The sequence below is a fragment of the Aotus nancymaae genome, unplaced genomic scaffold, assembly GCF_030222135.1.
Source record: "Aotus nancymaae isolate 86718 unplaced genomic scaffold, 86718_ANA_hifiasm-v0.15.2.pri h1tg000038l, whole genome shotgun sequence".
NCBI classification, from domain to species: domain Eukaryota; kingdom Metazoa; phylum Chordata; class Mammalia; order Primates; family Aotidae; genus Aotus; species Aotus nancymaae.
The window spans coordinates 5,047,003-5,066,124 of record NW_026988452.1 but is presented as its reverse complement, the minus strand read 5'-3'; the positions used below and the strand labels follow the sequence as shown (position 1 = coordinate 5,066,124).

The 19,122-nt window shown below is 47.8% G+C and overlaps 1 protein-coding gene across 5 annotated transcripts in view; it reads left to right on the top strand.

Annotated features, from left to right (window-relative positions):
* The first annotated feature begins 269 nt into the window (after positions 1-269).
* XYLB (xylulokinase) overlaps positions 270-19,122 on the top strand; it is a 53,986-nt gene continuing 35,133 nt past the window's right edge. For 3 of the 5 annotated variants that reach the window (XR_010336454.1, XR_010336453.1, XM_064360130.1), the window contains exons 1-8: positions 326-423; positions 2,036-2,118; positions 11,379-11,448; positions 12,361-12,441; positions 14,612-14,698; positions 15,023-15,151; positions 16,517-16,582; positions 17,883-17,955. Coding sequence is in view for 3 of the 5 variants with exons in the window: in XM_064360130.1 (XP_064216200.1) it covers positions 367-423; positions 2,036-2,118; positions 11,379-11,448; positions 12,361-12,441; positions 14,612-14,698; positions 15,023-15,151; positions 16,517-16,582; positions 17,883-17,955 (646 nt within the window). In the remaining 2 variants the exon portion in view is untranslated. Of the gene's footprint in view, positions 424-2,035; positions 2,119-11,378; positions 11,449-12,360; positions 12,442-14,611; positions 14,699-15,022; positions 15,152-16,516; positions 16,583-17,882; positions 17,956-19,122 lie in introns of all 5 variants that reach the window. The other 2 variants (XM_064360132.1, XM_064360131.1) reach the window with 2 other exon arrangements.

The following is a 19,122-nucleotide window of genomic DNA, read 5'->3' as shown; positions in this document are numbered from 1 at the left end:
GGACAAGCCGGCTTAAAGCTGAAACCTCCGGCCCAGGCGTCCTCTAAGGGAAGCCAGGCCACGAAGGGGCAAGGCCCATGCACAGAGAAGACGAGGATGGGGAGGACCCGAGGCGCTGCGCTTGGAAGGAAAGCGGGCTGCGTGGGGATGCCGTTGATTGCGCAGGACGCGGTCCCGGCTCGCGTCGCCCGGCAGGCGGCGCCAGAGCGCAAACCCGCCTCCACTCGGGTCCGCAGTCCGGCCGGGCGGAGCGAGGGGCGGGCCCCTACGTCTCTGGGCGCTGGAGCGCGGCGGCAGTCACGCTGCGGGGCGCACGGACGGACGGACGGACGGACGAACGGACGCGCAGTCGGACCCGCCAGGGCCATGGCGGAAAGTGCCCCTCGCCACTGCTGCCTGGGCTGGGACTTCAGCACGCAGCAGGTACGGTCGCGCCGCCGTGGGGCCGGGGTCTCTTCCTCTGCCGCGCCGGCGGTGGACGGCGGGCTGTCACCCGGACGCGGGAAAACATGGGCCTGGCCGCGAGCGCGCCTCCCTCTCGGGCTTCCCGGGGCCCCCGCGCCCCTGCCCCCACGCGCGGCTGTTTGGCGTCGGTGCCCTCGCCCGGAGATGCCCTGCCAGTGCCACCCGCTCTCAAGAGGCGACCTCGACCCCGCCTGGACCCCGCTACCCCAGGAGACTGCACGCGCCCCTCGGCAGGACCCCCGTGCCCAGAGGGGCCGGAGGACTCGGCGAGTTCATGCGCTGTCATGGGCACCGAGTGACGGGGACCCCAAGGAAGTCAGCTGCTGTAAGGCTGGGGAACAGGCAGGCGGGTAGCCGTGCGCACAGGCAACCAGTGACCTGGACACAGATCAGAGCCCAAAACCTTTTTAAATAAGTGAAATGGGCCTGGCCTGGTGGCTCTTGCCTGTAATCCCAGCGCTTTGGGAGGCCGAGGCGGGTGGATCGCTTGATTCCTTGAGTTCGAGACCAGCCTGGGCAATGGAGAAACCCCCGTCTCTACCAAAAAATACAAAAATTAGCCTGGCATGGTGGCGCACACCTTTAATCTCAGCTTCTCGGGAGGCTGGACTCTCGCTTCAGCCCAGGAGGTGGAGGTTGCAGTGAGCTAAGATGGCGCCACCACTCTCCAGCCTGCGCGACAGAGTGGGACCCTGTCTCAAAAAAAAAAAAAAAAAGGGAAATGCGTACATTGTACGAATGGACTTTACCCTGTGACCGCCCTTTGTTGGCACCAGCTTGCCAGATCTACGGACCCAGGACTGCTGGCCAGAGGAGCGCTGTGCTGCTGCCAGGGCCCTGCAGACGGGCAAGCCAATCAAAATTTGCCTTCAAACTGAGCATGGGGTGACCGGGGGCACCTTTTCCTTTAAAGTACTTGGGAAATATACACAGTTGCAGTGAAACCCCTCTTCTCCAATGGGTCAAGGGAGGCAGGCCTCTGTCCAGTCCTTGAGGGGAAAGTCCTGTGGGACTCTGGCTGACTTACGTTGTCTTGTTAGACCTCAGTTTCCCCATCTGTCCAGGAAAGGAGTTATACTCCTAAGCTTGGAGGTTGCTTCAGTGGGACATTAACGTCTCTGGACCACAATCATGGCCTGTGGGAACAGCCCATGGCCTTGTCTGGTGTCAGGCCCCTGCAGACATGGACCCCCAGAGATGCTTCCAAACCTTGCTTCCCATTCCTCCCTCTCTGGCACTTTCTCCCACCTCCTTGTCAGGTGCAGGAACCAACTCATCTGTGAACACCTTCCTCTAGAGGGTCTTGGCTTTGGCTGTTTGGAGAACAAAGATTCCTTGAGACATGTTGGTGTTTCTACTTAGCCTCAGTTTCTTTATTTTGTTAACCTTTGAGTGTCACCCCAGATGAGTCCTCTGTTACCACGATTACGGTGAGGCAGTCCTGGCTTCAAGGAGGTCTCTGGCTGAACTACTTCTAGGGTGTAGGGCCTCATGTTGTGATGTTAGTACCCCTGGACCAATGTAAAAGCTGAGGAAAATTCTACACTTCATTTTAAACAATGCCTTTCAGGTAAAGGTTGTTGCTGTTGATGCCGAGATGAATGTCTTCTATGAGGAAAGTGTGCATTTTGACAGAGACCTTCCAGAATTTGGGTATGTACCTGATGTGCATGAGTGTGTGATGGGGGTGTTAGTTTTGGGGTCCTCCTGCCATCTTATATATTCACAGACTGCACTGTTCGGACTTCGCCAAACTACCAGGAGTGTGATCTTGGCAGACCTTTCAAGCATCTTTTCTCCTATATGTGGAGTGCCGCCTCCTTCACTTCTCACTAATTCCATTCATCCATTCATGCAGTAAGCATCACTTGAGACTTACTTTGTGCCAGGTCCAAGACTTGATGGTGAACCAAAGGTCCTTGTTCTCCCAGAGCTTCCCACTGAGTAGAGGAGACTGGTATCAAATGAAGAATCTCACAAAAGAGTGTTTCATTATCAACTCTGAGAAGGCCTCTGTAGAAAAGGAACTCACTTTTTCAAGTGCTTATTATAAAGGAAAGTGACTCAGACTTGGGAGGGGAAGTCCCAGAGGGTCTCTAGGGATGTGGTGCTTAAGCTAGAGATTGGAGTGAGTGAAGTTAGCCAAATAATGGAAGGGAAGTTGGGCAGGTGATGGAAGTGTATTCCAGGAAACAACGTGTGCAAGGGCCCTGTGGCAAGAAAGAGCATGGTTCATTCCTTTATGGAACTGAAGAAAGCCAGTGAGGCTGGGGAGCAGAGAGAGGTGGAGGCTGGGCAGAGCTCAATAGGCCATGGTATGGAGTTTGTCTTTATTCTAAAAGCTATGGTCCGCCACTAAGGGCCATAAAGGGTAGGGGTGGGGTGAGGTATGACAGGTTGTAATTGTGTTTTGAAATGATCGCTCTGGGGGGCAGTGGGAGAGCGGATTGGGAGCATGGCTGGAGTGGATGTGGGGAACTATTGAAGAGGTTGCTGCAGGTCATCCGGGTAAGAAGTGTTGGATAGGAAAGAGTTGGGTAGTACAATGGACAGATCCTGAACAAAATTGAATGTGAGGTGTGAGGTTGGGATTTCTGGCTCTTCTTCGGGGTGCATATTGGATTGTGAGAAGGAATGGGTTTTGGAGAGAAAGGATGAGTTCAGCTTGGGCTGCCATAACAAGGTCCCATATACTGGGTGGCTTAAAGAGCGGAAATTTATATTCTCACAGTTCTAGACGTTAGGAGTCTAAAATCAAAGTGCTGGGAAGGTTGGTCTCCTCTGGGGCCTCTCTCCTTGGCTTGTAGGTGACCACTCTCTTGCTGTGTCTTCACATCGTGGTCACACTGTGCAGGAGTGCTTGGTGTCTGTGTCATCTGTATGCTAATCTTATAAGGACATGAGTCATACTGGATTAAGGCCTATTCTCATGGCTTCATTTTAACTTAATTGCCATTTTAAAGTCCCTATCTCCAAATAATCACAACCCAAGGCCCTTGGTTAGGATTTCAGCATATGAGTTTTGAGGGCAGAGGGGGACAATTCAGTCCGTAACACTGTGGACTTGGTGGTTTTGAGGCACCCTTGTGAGGTCCTGGTAAAAGTCCTTCCCTGTCTGTTTTCAACACACTTCCTCTTTGAAGGTTTCCCAGCTGGCCCTTTGTGCACTCTCATCACCCATCACATTGTGTTGTTGCCAACTCTTTCCCCCCAGCGAATGTGGCCCCTTGGAGCTGAGGTTGGAAGCCATCTTGCTTTCTCACATTTTTTATTATTGCAGGCCTTGCGTGTTTGCCTTTTGGTAGTTAATGTGTTTCAAGGAATTGTTTTTTTTTTTTTTTTTTTTAGACAGAGAGAGAGAGAAGACAGCTCCCACTCTGTTCTGGGAGCGGAACCCAGAGCTTAGATGATTAAGATATTCTTTTCTAATATATACATATAGTGCTATAAATTTTTCTGTAAGCACAAATGCTTTTTATGGGATACATTAGCAGCATCCCACAAATTTTGATAAGTTATAGTTGTTTTCTTTTTCATTCAAAATATTTTTTAGTTCTCTTGAGACTTCTTTGACTCATAGGTTATTTAGAAGAATGCTGTTTAGGCTGTGTGCAGTGGCTCACACCTGTAATCCCAGCACTTCAGGAGGCTGAAGTGGGCAGATCACTTGAGGTCTAGAGTTTCTCGCCAACCTTGTTTCTACTAAAAATACAAAAAAATTAGCTGGGCGTGGTGGCAGGCACCGTGTATGGTGGTGCACACCTGTAGTCCTAGCTACTTGGGAGGCTGAGGCAGGAGAATCACTTGAACTCTGGAGACAGAGGTTGCAGTGAGCCAGGATTGCACCACTGCACTCCAGCCTGGACAACAGAGGGAGATCCTGTCTCAAAAAAAACAAAAAACAAAAAACAAAAAAAACTAGTATGGAAGTATGTTGTTTAATCTCTAGATTTTCCAGCTTTCTGTTATTAATTTCTAGTTCAATTTCATTGTGGTCTGGGAATATACCCTATATGACTTCTAGTCTTTCAAATTTTTAAAATTTCCTCTCCCTCTCTTCCATTTAATAAGTCAGTCAGTCCCCTCCACTGGACATTTTAAAAAAAGATGTCCATAACCAAAATACAGGATTGCTTTTTTTCCCATTATATTTTTAAGATATTTTAAACCAGATACCTGTAGATTTATTTCGTTCCTTCCCCATCACCTCAATTGCATGTGGGTTTTTTTTTTAAAACTTTATTGAGGTATAACTGATATACAATACTGTATGTATTTGAGGTATAACTGATGTACAGTACTGTACATATACAGTTAGAAGTTTTAACATCTGTATTTTTTCATGAAAATATCACCAAAATAAGATAATGAGTGTTTCCGTGTCCTAAAAATTTCTTCCTGCCTCTTTGCAAGGCATCCGTCCTCCCCATACCCTACCCACTGGCAACTGCTGATGTGTTTTCTATCACTAGTTTGCATTTTCTAGAATTTTTTATAGATGGAATCATAATTATGTACTCTTTTTTAAATTATGTACTCTTTTTTAGAACCTTTAAAATTTCACATAACCATGTTGAGATTCGTCCATGTTGTTACATGTATCAGTAGTTGGCTCCTGTTATTGTATGATGTTGTATGGATGGACTACAATTGGTTTCACCTGATGAGGGATATTGGGGTTGTTTCTCTTTTCTTGTTTTTCTTTTGAGACAGAGTTTCGCTGTTGTTGCCCAAGCTGGAGTGCAATGGTGTGATCTTGGCTCACTACAACCTCTGCTTCCCGGGTTCAAGCGATTCTCCTGCCTCAGCCTCCCGAGTTGCTGGGACTACAGGCCTGTGCCACCACGCCTGGCTAATTTTTGTATTTTTAGTAGAGACAGTGTTTCTCCATTTTGGCCAGGCTGGTCTCAAACTCCTGACCTCAAGTGATCCACCCGCCTTGGCCTCCCAAAGTGCTGGGATTACAAGCGTGAGCCACTGCACCCAGCCTGTTTCTCTTTTCTGCTGTTACCAGCAATGGGCTGTGAGAATCACATACAAGTCTTTTCATCGATATATGATTTCATTTCTCGTGGAAATGACATACCAGGAGTACAGTGGCTGAGTTGTATGGCAGGTACATGTTTAACTTCCTAAGAAATTCTCATCCAAAGTGGTGATTTTAATAAAAAATATTTTATATTGTTAACAGGCATTACATTGCACTTGGTATGTAACTCAAATGAAAAGTCTTAATCCCCCTATGGCCTCATCTCTCCCCTGCGTCCCTTCTCTACAGATGACTTTCATTTGTTGTGTATCCTTCCAGTGTTTTTTTTTTTTCTTCTTTTTAGACAAGCCTGGCTCTGTCCCTCGAGCTGGAGTGCAGTGGTACGATCTTGGCTCATTGCATCCTCCGCCTTCCGGGCTCAAGCGATCCTCCCATCTCAGCTTCCTGTGTAGCTAGGACTACAAGTGCATGCCACCACACGTGGCTAAGTTTTGCACTTTTGTGGTAGAGACAGGGTTTCACCATATTGCCTAGGATGTTCTTGAACTTCTGGACTCAAGTGGTCCATCCTCTTCAGCCTCCCAAAATACTAGGATTACAGGCTTGAGCCACTGTGCCAGGCTCCTTCCAGTGTTTTTACATGGAAATATAGGAAGATATGAATATTCTCATTTTCCTCCTTTCATGCAAGAAAAAGCATACTGTACACACTGTTCTGTACTTTGCTTTACTCACTTCATAGTCATGTGGCTGTGTTTACATGTCAATACATAAAAACTTGTGTTCTTTTTTATAGGTGTGTAGTGTTTCATTGTGTAGTTGTACCATTTTCTAATGCAGGACATTGACTTATTTGCAGTGAAAAATACTGTAGTAGATTACCTTATATATGTCGCTGCAGATGTGTGCCAATTTATTTGTAAGTTAAATTTTTGGGAATGGGATTGCTGGTTCAAAGAGCAAATAGATTTATAATTTGGGGAGTTGTGGGCAGATTGCCTCCCACAGGGATTATATGGATTTGCACCCTACTACTAACACGTGAGACGGCTATTTTCCCACAGCCTTGCCAACACAGTGAGATCATGGAGTTTTTGATTCTTTGCCAATATGATAGGAGAAAAATGACATACTTTGCATTTCTCTTATGAGTGAAATTGAGCATCTTTTCCTACGTTGAAGGGCTACTTGAATTTATTTTCTGTGAAGTTGTTTTTAATGTCCTTTGCCTATTTTTCTGTTGGGTTGGTTATCTATTTCTTATCATCTGTTGGATTGGTTGTCCATTTCTTATAATTTCTGGGAGCTTTTCATATATTGGAGGAATTCTCTCTTTGTTATTAAATGAATTGCAAATACGTTTCTCAGATTTTGTTTGATTTTTGACTTGCTATGGGTTGTTGCTGTTATTGTCACACACAGATATTTATGTCATTGAATTTCACAGTCTCTTTTATTGCTTCTAGATTTTGAGTCATAGTTTAAAAGGCCTTCCTCACTCCAAAATTATGAAGGAACTTACCTCTGTTTTTATCTAGTTCTTCTAAGATTTCAGCTTTCTTACATAAAAATATTTGGAGTTTATCCAGGTACATAGTATGACATTTGTATCCAACTTTAATTTTTCCCAGATGTCTCTTCAGTTATTGTAACACCAACCATGTTTTTATTTTATTTTATTTATTTATTTGAGACGGGAGCTGGCTCTGTCACCCAAGCTGGAGGGCAGTGGTACGATTCAGCTCACTGCAATCTGTGCCCCTGGGCTCAAACCATCCTCCCTCCTTAGTCTCCCAAGTAGCTGGAACTGCAGGTGCACCCCCACCATGACCAGCTAATTTTTTTGTATTTTTTTGTAGAGATGGGGTCTCACTCTGTTGCCTAGGCCGGTCTCAAACTCCTGGGCTCAAGTAGTCCACCCACCTCGGCCTCCTAAAGTGCTGGGATTACAGGCATGAGCCACCACACCCAGCCCCAACCGTATTTTTAGAAGTCCATCTTTACCTTTGGGAGGCTGAGACAGACGTATTACTTGAGGTCAGGAGGTCAAGACCAGCCTGGCCAACATGGCGAAACCCTGTCTCTACTAAAAATACAAAAATTAGCCAAACGTGGTGGGTAACGTAGTCCCAGCTACTCAGGAGGCTGAGGCAGGAGAATCACTTGAACCCAGGAGACAGAGGCTGTAGTGAGCTGAGATTGTGCCACTGTACTCCAGCCTGGGCAACAAAGCGAGATCCATCTCAAAAAAAAAAAGTCCATCTTTACCTCCATGATTTGAGGTGTGAGCCTTATCGTGTGCTACTTTCTATGTTCACTTAGGTCCGTTTTGGGGCTTTTTCTTGTTCCGTGGGTTGGTAGATCTGTTCGTTTCAATTATCCCAGCTCTGTAATATGTTTGTTTACTTATTTATTTTTGAGATGGAGTCTTGCTCTGTTGCCCGGGCTGGAGTGCAGTGATGCGATCTTGGCTTACTACAACCTCTGCATCCTGGGTTCGAGCAATTCTTCTGCCTCACCCTCCTGAGTAATTGGGACTACAGGCGTGCACTACCATACCTGGCTAATTTTTGTATTTTTAGTAGAGACGGGGCTTTGCCATGTTGGCCAGGTTGGTCTTGAACTCCTGATCTCAGGTGATCTGCCTGCCTCGGCCTCCTGAAGTGCTGGGATTACAGGCATGAACCATTGCACCCAGACTGTAATACGTTTTAATATCTAGAATTGTTGGTCCCCTCTGATTGTTCTTTTTTTCCAGAGTTTCCATGGCTATTCTTTTTTGATCATTTTAAATATGTATTTCAGAATCAGCTTTTCAGGTTCCAGAAAGCAAAATTGTTCTTTTTTTTTTTTTTTTTTTTGAGACAATCTCACTCTGTAGCCCAGGCTGGAGTGCAGTGGTGCAATCTTGGTTCACTGAAACCTCCACCTCCTGGGTTCAAGTGATTCTCCTGTCTCAGCCTCCTGAGTAGCTGGGACTACAGGCACATGACACTACACCCGGCTAATTTTTGTTTTTAGTAGAGTTGGGGTTTCACCATATTGGTCAGGCTGGTCTCAAACTCCTGACTTCAGGTGATCCACCCGCCTCAGCCTCCCAAAGTGCTGGGATTACAGGTGTGAGTCACTGCTCTCGGCCAATTGTTAATATTTTTAGTGAGATCATATTATCTTTATAAATTAACTTGGCAGAATTGACAACTTCATGAGATTAAGTCTTCCTGTCTGAGCATGTTAGGACTTTCCATTTGTTCAAGTCTTTTTTTTTTTTAATACTTCACATATGTTTTAATATGTTTAACATATGGATTTTGCCCATTTTGGTAGATTGCAAAAATGACCACATGCTTCACTCCTCCCTGTACGCACACCCTTTGCAACGTGACTGCAGTTCCTTCCATCGAGGAGTCGTTTCCCTGCCTGTTGGTTTGCCTTATCCAATAGAACAGGGGAAGTGACATTGTGCCAGTTCTAAGCCTAAGCCTCAAGCAGCCTTACATGCTTCTGCTGTCATTCTTGGAACTCTGCCCAGCCACCAGATGAGCAAGCTTGGGCTACCCTGCTGGAGATTTGGACATAAGTGGCCTTTTTGCCCCAACTTCTTCACCTAAGAGCCAGCCAGCCCCGAGCTACTGTTAGCTACCTGTGAAGCAGAGCCTTCTAGCTTCTGTTAGCTGACTGCAGATGCATGAGTGAGCCTAGCTGAGCCCCATCCAATGACTAGCAAGTAGAATCGTGAGCTTAATGGTTTCGAGCCACTAAGTTTTGAAGTGGTTTGTAACAATGCAGAAACTACCCAGTGTAGATAATTATGTTTAAACTTATTGAGCTGTGGCCCTCCAGAATTCCTGTGTTGGAAGCCTACCCTCATCATGACAGTATATTTGGAGGTGAGGCCTTTGGGTAGATAATTAAGATGAAACGAGGTTGTAAGGGTAGGGCCCTAGTTTGATAGGACTAGTTTCCTTATAAGAAGGAGAGACACAGGTCGGCCACAGTGGCTCAAGCCTGTAATCCCAGCACTTTGGGAGGCTGAGACAAATGGATCACGAGGTCAAGAGATTGAGACCATCCTGGCCAACATAGTGAAACCCTGTGTCTACTAAAAATACAAAAATATTAGTTGGGCTTGGTGGTGCACGCCTGTAGTCCCAGCTACTCAGGAGGCTGAGGCAGGAGAATCACTTGAACCTGGGAGGTGGAGGTTGCCGTGTGCCGAGGTGTCGCCACTGCATCCTACCTGGCAACAGAGTGAGGCTCTGTCTCAAAAAAAAAAAAAAAAAAAAAAAGTAGAGACTCTTCATGCACAGATACACAGCAGAAAGGCCTTGTGAGAAGATGGCTGTCTGCAGACATCTGGCATAATTTTTCTGTGAAACCATTTGAGACTGGTGCTTTTAGGGCATGGGGTTGCTCTGGTCTTCCTTCTTAGCTAGAAATGCCAGTTTTGTTTTGTTATTTTTTTTTGAGATGGAATCTCGCTCTGTCGTGCCCAGGCTGAAGTGCAGTGGTGTGATCTCAGCTCATTGTAACCTCCGTCTCCTGGGTTCAAGCGATTCTCCCGCCTTAGTCTCCTGAGTAGCTGGTACTACAGGGGCCCTCCACCACGCCTAGCTAATTTTTGTATTTTTAGCACAGACGGGGTGTCACCATATTGGCCAGGCTGGTCTCAAACTCCCGACCTCAAGTGATCTGCCCACCTCAGCCTCTCGAAGTGCTGGGATTACAGGTGTGAGCCACCGTGCCCAGCTGAAATGCCAGTCTTAAGTTATTAAATACATGGTAGAATGTCTGGTTACGGTTTTTATCAGTTTTGTAGGGGCAACTTTTTTTGGCGGGCTTTTTTTGTCTATAGTAAAATTTTGTTGCTCTCTTCCTCTTTTTCCCTAATAGTATCTTTTTTAAAAATTCCTATTATTGAGTAAAATTTATGTACAAAAAATGACATCCATTAAAATATGTAATTAAATGTATTTTGACAGATATAGACCTATAGCTCTGAAACTCCCACCACAATCAAGATACAGAATGTTTATATCACCCCCCAAAGATTCCCCACTAGACTTAGGCAACCACTGACCTCTTTTTCTCAGTATAGATGAATTTGTGTCTTCTAGTCTGTTCCTGTGTAAGTTATAATTGTGTGCATATCAATAGTTCATAGTTTTTCTTGCTCTGTAGTTTGATATCACATATTTACACCACAGATTATCTTCCCTTGTTTAGGGACACCTGTGTTGACTGCAGTTAATCATTGCAAATAAGTCTGCTATGAACGTTTGTATCCACATCTTTCTTGGACTTAAGACTGTCATTTCTCTTGGCTGGATACTTAGGAATTGAAAGGCTGGATCACACAGTTATCTAATAGCATCTTGGTGTAGATTCTGAGCTTGGTTTTCCCTTTTTTAACACATAGTTAAAAGGGTTGGATTTTATCAAATCAGCTGTTTGCACTGGGGTCTTATAGGGGTGAGGAGGGTGGGAAGAGAGGGTTCCAGGCAAACTTCCAAAGCCTGTAGTCCAAGGATGCTTGTTCTGTTGTGACTAGAGGTGCTCTTCCCTCCCATGCAGCATCTCTGTGTGGCCGCCCCTCCTCTACCTCTCCAAACCTATGGGGCTTGAGAGGGCTTTTATAGTCCAATCCTGCACTCCCCCAGGGTGAGCCTTTCTTGTATCTAGAAGGCCTCTTTAGAAGGTGCTTTCTGAGAATTGCCACCTCTGGGCCACTGGGCAATTTGCCTGTCTTCTCTTTCCATCTTAGCGGCCCTCGTGCCTGTTCAATCAACAGTTCCCACTTGGGGTTGGGAAAGATTCTCGTTCATCTGGACATTTCCAGGGTCATCTACCACAGGGCCTCTCCTGGCTTTGCAAGCTCTGCCTGCCCTGAGGTATTGGCCTGCATTCTCTGTTGTTCTTGCAGGACTAGCGGCGGTGTTCATGTGCACAAAGATGAGCTGACGGTCACTTCTCCAGTCCTAATGTGGGTCCAGGTAAGTGTCGGGATTCCTTTTCTCTTTCTGTCCCCAGCCTGTCTCACTGGCAGACTCAGTGATTTGCTAGGAAGCCCAAAAGTGGCAGCTGATGAGAGCCTCTGTTGAGACCAGGTCCTCATGGGAAAGTGGAGTTGGCATGGCTCCTGGGACCAGGCTCAGCCTCAGCTGGTGCCAACACTCCCAGGTTGAGAGGACTCACAAAGGACTTTCAGGTACTGGAGCCACAGCAGATGGCAAGTCTTGCTGTAACCATCTTTAAAATACCACAGAGCAAATCGTTTCCCAACCTCTGCAGTCAGGCCCTGTAGCCTCCCTTGTACCATGAAATAGAAACATAGGCCGGGCGTGGTGGCTCACGCCTGTAATTCCAGCACTTTGGGAAGCCGAGGCGTGTGGATCACTTGAGGTCAGGAGTTCAAGACCAGCCTGGCTAACATGGTGAAACCCCATGTCTACAAACAAACAAACAAAACAAAACAAAACAAACTCCCAAAAATAAGCCAGCCATGATGGCATGTGGCTGTAGTCCCAGCTACTCAGGAGGCTGAGAGGGAAGGCTCACTTGGGCCTGGGAGGTCGAGGCTGCAGTGAGCTGAGATTGTGTCACTCCATTTTAGTCCGGGAGTGAGAGCAAGACCCTGTTTCAAAAAAAATGGGGAAGTAAAATTTGAAGATTGGTGGTTTATGATTCCATTTATTTAAATATTTTTAGCATAGTTGACCTTATTTGATTGATGCCTATTTGTTTAATTAATATCGTCTAGTGCTTCCAACTCCTGAGTCATCAGTTTCTTCATCATCTGCCCAGTCCTCTGCTGTAATGGCAGGCACTTGCCTTTCAATTCTGAGGCTTGCATGTCTGATTCGGTGCTTCTGGACAGTCATGGTGGGTTCCGCTTTTCTTCACAGGCACTGGATATCATCTTGGAGAAGATGAAGGCTTCGGACTTTGACTTCTCTCAAGTCCTAGCTTTGTCCGGGGCAGGCCAGGTTTGTCTGCAGCAGGCTCTGTCTGCCATGTGAGGGGGTGACCTGGGCAATGGTGTGGGTGTCGAGGAGATGGCTCCCCTTGGAGGGGAGAGGCTCATTCTTGACAGCCACGGCACAGATTTCACTGTGAGTAAAAATCCCTACAACTGTTTTACCTTGGAGACTGTGTAACTGTCTCATTGCAAAAGGATCTGAGACAGTTCTTAGGAATAAGTATTATATAAAAGAGGACTCATGGTGAGAGAACTGAGGAGAGGTCCTCTGAAGGGGATGGAGGAAGCAACTGACCTGGATTTATTATGACTGCTTGCGGGCAGCACAATTGTTTTTCTATTTCCTGAAATTAAAAGCAAAGTCAAAAATGATACTAATAATGATAGTAGTTTTAGCAGTGAAAAGAGTATTAATAACGATATCAAAAGACATTGACCGAGCGTTTAGTGCATGCCAAGCGTTTAGTGCATGCCAGATAACTCTGAGGCCTTTCCAGATGTCATCCAGCTCAGTCCTTACGATTCTACAGGGTGGTGCTGTGGAGTGCTAGGTACTCACCCAGGGCATCCTGCTTGGGTTTATCCCTGGTTCTGCCATTTACAAGCAGTGACCTGGAATACGTCATCCAGCTTTCTGATGCCCCCATATTCTCATCTGTCATAGGGTCATTGTGAGTGTAAATATATAGCACAGTGCCTCCTATTAATACACAGTAAACCCTACTAAAAGCTTGGGCTACTGTTATTATCACTGATGTTTATGTGAGGCACGGAGAGGTGATGCCACTTGCCCAAGATCACACAGTGCTGGGAGTGGGAGTCAGGACCCGAGTCCATCTCATCCAGTCCCTTGACTGTGCTGGGATCACTTTTCTCCATGCTGGATTACCGTCTTTTCATATCCTCCCTAGAATACGACTAGTTTTTCTGAAGCTGCTTCTTCCTCCGTGGCCTAACAGGAATTTATTGTTCCGGTTCTTGTTAAACACAACAGAGATTCCCTGGGTGATCTTGTCCACTTCTCTCACCTAAACCCCAGGCCTGGACGCCCATCTCCCTCCTAGATATTCCTTGACCTCAGCTGGATGTCCCACAATTGCCTCAAACTTAGCATGTCCCAGACTGAGTGCTGCCTCCCTTCAGACCTCCTCCTTTCTGGGTTCTCTTTCTCAGGGGATTCTCCCCATCCACCCAGGGCACAACTCAGGCATCATCTCTGACTCCTCCACCTTCCCACCCCACATCCAGGGGTCTTCATGTCTCACTGATTTGCCTATGACTCTTGAGTCTACCACCTCTTCTCCAGCACTGCCTCTGTCTCCCAGGCCACCTGCTTGTCATTCTTCTCCAGACCTCTACCATAGCCTCCCCACCTCCAACCTGCCTTCCCCGTGACTCGCACAAGCCCGTCATATGTTCAGCTCCATCCATACCACTCCCCTGGTAATCCAGGGTTCCTGCCACCTCCAAGATAAGCCCCGGCCTCCTGAGCATGGCTTCAGGCTCCCAGTGCTTAGGCTGCCCACTCTCTTTAGCCCGTCACCCACCCCCAACCCAGCCTGAGGCCCACTGCTTAGAATGCCACACAGATTCTCTGCATGCAGCACACACTGGGACCCTTTCCTGATATGACCACTTCCACCTGTCTGTACCCAGTCGGTTAGGGGCCTCTGTTCCCACGGCCCTGTTGCTACAGCTCCATAGGGTTTTGTAATTGTACATTTGTGTCCCCTTCCCTGACTCAACTTCATTAGCCTGAAGAATGAGGGCAATATCCTATTCATCTGCCTCAAGCCTGGCAAGACCTATGTGCTTAATAAATGTTTGCTGAATGAATGAATGCATGAATGAAGGCAGTGAGTGAATAAATAAATGAATTTCAGATAATATTACGGGCAATGTCTTTAAATGCAGTTTACAAAAGTCACCAAAATCCAGAACAATAATTTGTTCTTGGACCTTTTCTATAAGTTGTAGGGTAGACAGGGCAGAGTTCCTCCCCATTTTCTTGAAGTGGAAACCGAGTCTCAGGAAGGTGATGAGCTCTGTGACTAAGAAGTGGCAGGGCAGGTGGTAGAGCCTGGTTCTTTGGCATGTGGTCTGGGGTCTTTGTGTGTCTCCAGGAAGCTGTACTCCAGTGTGTGGTCATGTGAACATGTGCTTGGGTTTCCCAACAGCAACACGGAAGTATATACTGGCAGGCTGGAGCCCAGCAGGCACTGAGAAGCCTCTCACCAGACCTCCCGCTACACCAGCAGCTGCAGGTAACTGTGGCTACATTGCGTGATTCTGAGAAACTTCTGCAAAGCAGGGAGGAGAGTCCCAAGTCCTGTGGGTCCTGAGGACTGCTCGTCTCAGTGTTGCAGCTGTGCTCAGGCGCCCTCAGCAGAAGAGCCTTTCAACCTCAGGCGTTTGGGGAGAGGCCCCACTGGGCCAGTTGTAGCTTACGGCACAGAGGGCTGGGCCATGTGTCTCCAACCAAGGTTACCTGGGAAGAAGCGTCACGACTGCCATGATGGACGGTGTGACCAGCAGCTCTCCAAGTCAGCGGATGGAGCTCAAGCCTGTGCCTTTGCCCTCCTTCCTAGGCCTGTTTCTCCATCAGCGACTGCCCGGTGTGGATGGATTCCAGCACCTCAGCCCAGTGCCGCCAGCTGGAGGCTGCCGTGGGCGGGGCTCAGGCTCTCAGCTGCCTCACAGGCTCCCGTGCCTACGAGGTAGGCTGGGGATGGAGTTGGGTGCAGGAGGTGGTCTGGTTGCAGGCTCTGGAGGCATAGTGGGTGACCTACCTCTGTGGGGTTCACATGAGGTCGTGGAGGTCTTGGCCCTGCAGAGCCAGGAACAGACACTCTGGGCCCTGGGTCCTGATCCAGGCCACCTGCCACCCTATGTGTTCCCAGGCCAGGCTGGGTGTGCACGTGGCTATGCTCCTGACACGGAGGTGCTGTGCATGGGGGTAGGGAGGGCACCTCCTCTCATTGTCTGTAACCTGGGGATTATAACAGGATTATGTTTTGGGTAGGTTTGAAGCTAAAAGAAGTCAGTGCATATAAAGCACTTAGTGCAGTGCCTGGCAAAGTTTTTTTTTTTTTTTTTTAAAAAAGAATGTTGGGCCAGGCGTGGTGGCTCACGCCTGTAATCCTAGCACTTTGGGAGGCTGAGGCGGGCGGATCACGAGGTCAAAAGATCGAGACCATCCTGGCCAACACAGTAAAACCCCATCTCTACTAAAAATACAAAAAAATTAGCCAGGCATGGTGGCACGCGCCTGTGGTCCCAGCTACTTGGGAGGTTGAGGCGGAAGAATCGCTTGAACCCGGGAGGCGGAGGTTGCAGTGAGCCGAGATTGTGCCACTGCACTCCAGCCTGGCGACAGAGCAAGACTCTGTCTCGAAAAAAAAAAAAAAAAAGAATGTCTCTGTTCTACTGGTTCAGTCATGTCCCCAGGGGTGACTGTGATTAGGCCAGCCTGGATCACATGACCTCACTGGAGTGGAAGCTTTGGGGATATGGCCAACCCTACTTGGGCCGCCTGAAATACGAATATGTGGATGGGGAAAATACCCAGATCCCACCTCTGGTGCCTCAGTCAGAATAGTCACCATGCTGTGTGAAGAGCGAGGGTTATTCACTCAGCGTTGTCCAGTCCTGATGTGGGAGAGGCCCTCCAGGAAGGCCCAGAAGTTTCTCATTTCTCTGTCCTGTGGGTGCAGAGCCATTGTTTATTGCCTGGGTCTTTGATTACTAAGGACATTTTAAGGATTCAAAGGCCAGATTCGCATTGTTCAGTAGATATCAAACAGATTTAATGCTGACTTTAAAAAGACGCATTTATTTATTAGAGGTGGGGTCTCACCGTGTTGTCCAGGCTGGACTCCTGGATTCCAGAGCTTCTCTCCCTTCAGCCTCTTGAGTAGCTGAAATTACAAGTGTGCACTACTGCCCCCAGTTGGGGCTTACTTTTAAAAGCTTTTATGATAGCTGCTCCTATCCAGAGCATGCTACATTAAACTCATTTTATGAGGGTGATTATTCATTCTGTGTAGGATTTGGGTTCCTAAGAATTTATATTCCTTTTCCAGCGTTTTACAGGAAACCAAATTGCAAAAATTTACCAGCAGAACCCCAAGGCCTACTCACACACAGAGGTTGGTTAAATGTTCCTGTTTGATCGAAAGTCACAGTTGAATTCCTTTCCTAATACATTAGAATAGATACATCTTATGTGCAGTGGTTAAAAACGTTGATAAGCAGACACTAACAAATGATATATTTGATTTGCTTTTTTTCTCATTGTTGGGACATTTCCAAAGAGGAAGGGAAGAATGGAATGCGGGAAAGAGAAGCAGGGGTTCTCCTGACCAAAAGGGCGAGGGTAAGGGTCCAGGTGGGAGCACTGGGGACTGATGTGTTCTTGAGACCACCTGAGGAGAAGATCTGAGCGTCTGAGCAGGCTGTGTCTGCTCACTTTCCTATGTGGTTAACTCAGGAGGACTGCCAGGCACATGATTGTCATGGAGTCAGTGTTTTCTTTGGAAATGTATAGGGCTGGGCCTTTGTGTCCCCAGCTGTGGCCCTTCAGCCAGTGCCTCTGTCACAGGAACCCAGGTTCATTCCTGGCTCCACTGTTGCTGAAGCCAGCCCTTAATGCTGCCTGAGAAACAGCCCCACACCCTGGCTAGGGATTTTCATCTTGTGATAAGAAAATGATCAGCTCATGTTAAACCAAAGAACCTTTTTAATCTTAGAAATTAACGTGGTTTATTTTTCAGTGATTCGAGGTTCCAGATTACTCTGTAGCATTAGCTACATTAATGAATGTAGGCTTTGGGTAGAGGGGTGAAAACCCTCCCCAAATTCTGTATGTGGAATGAAGCTGGCCTGACAGAGGACAGGAGCTGCTAACAGTCTCTCCATGGTTCCAGAGGCCCACAATGCTCATGTGGAAGTACAGACCCTCAGGGTGGCATTGAAAATCCATCCTCTGTTTCTCTGGCTAGTGCTCAGGGTCTGTGGCTTCTGAGGAGCCAGCTTATCTGAACTCCTCGGAGTGTCCTGGTTAGTTCTGAGGCCACACATCCACTTCCCTTGTGACCAGAGGAAGGAAATCAGGGCGCACATTCCCCAGGATGTTGATTCTGGATGGAAAGGCAGCTTCCCTAAGCCCTTTCTCACGGGGCTTTTGCTTTTTGTCTCTTTTGAACTTGGCCATTTTATGGCCCATCAGAAACTGCAGAGAATGAATGCTCTCCTGAGGAGTCTGTTCATGGTATTCCCGCTGCTCTTATCTGAGATGCATAGTCTGCACTATTACTTGGGCCTTTTGCTCAAAGTTTCCACTTCCCTGTCCAATTGGAAACTTTTTTTCCGTGCTGTGTGTGTGTCAGAAGCATTCAGTAGCGTAGGGTGTGTGGAAGTGAGTTGCCTCACTGCTTCTTTCTTTTACAGAGAATTTCTTTGGTCAGTAGCTTTGCCGCTTCCCTGTTCCTTGGCTCTTACTCCCCTATCGACTACAGCGATGGTGAGCCTCGGGATCTGGGGTGGGTCCCTGGGTAGCGTGCATGTGGCATGTGGGCATGCAGGCAGTGGGAGCCCCATCTACCCCAAGTAGGTGCCAGTCTTGTAGCCCTGTCATCTATTGCCAGGAAGGGAGTGTATTCATTATTTTTTGCCACATAACAAATGACCACAATACTTAGCAGCTGAAGACCACTGTGTTTATTTTCTCACCTGGTGTCGGAGAGCCAGGAATGTGGGGGCAGCTTAGCTGGGAGATGCTCAGGATCTCCCACAAGGTAGCAGTCAAGCTGGCAGCCGGGGCTGCAGTCATCTAAAGGCTCAACTGGGGCCGGGGATCCACTTCCAGCATCACGCACAGGACTACAGGCAGGAGGCCTCAGTTCCTCACATGTGGACCTCTTTATGGGGCTATTAGTGACACTGCGGAGAGGGAGGGAGGAGACGGGGAGAGGCCATACAGAAGCTGCAGAGACCTATCTTAATGGTCACACACTAGGTACACTTGACCCAGTATGGTGTTGTGGGGAACCTCACAAGGGGTGAGCACCAGCAGGTGGGGATCAGCAGGGGCGATCATGGAGCCTGGCTCCTGCAAGGAGCTAGTAAAGTTTTTGTTTCACATTTGGTGAACTCCAGAGATTTGTGAGCTTCTAGAATCAAAACCCTGACAAAAACAAATTGCAGATGGTGCCAGTGAGGAGGGAAAGCTGGGAGGAGGTTGCTGCAGGAACTCTTGGACGAGTCTAAGAGTGAGAAAAGTGTGGATAGAATGTGGGTGGAGGATGCAGGGCCGGAGCCCAGACCCGTGGATGTGGCTTTCAGAATGGAGCCCAGGGTGCTGTGAGCCTCGTGGGAGCTCATGGGAAGTTTTTGAGAGCTGTTGTATGCCAGGCATTATTCTGGTTTCAGGAGAGAAAGTGGCTAAGGAGCGGTGCTAAGCTTCCCTCACAGTCTGGAGGAGGCGACAGGGCTCCCTACAGCTAGCTCCATAGAACAGTAAACTTGGAGTAGGCTGCATGTCCACCTGTGTTCTACACACCCGCCCCAGGACTGATCACCGCAACAGCTGCTCCAGGGGGCATCGCAGAGGTTCACGTTCCTCAGCCACAGCTGGGCCCTCCACTCTGCTCCCCTTCACTCACTTGAGACATCACCTCCTAACTTCACC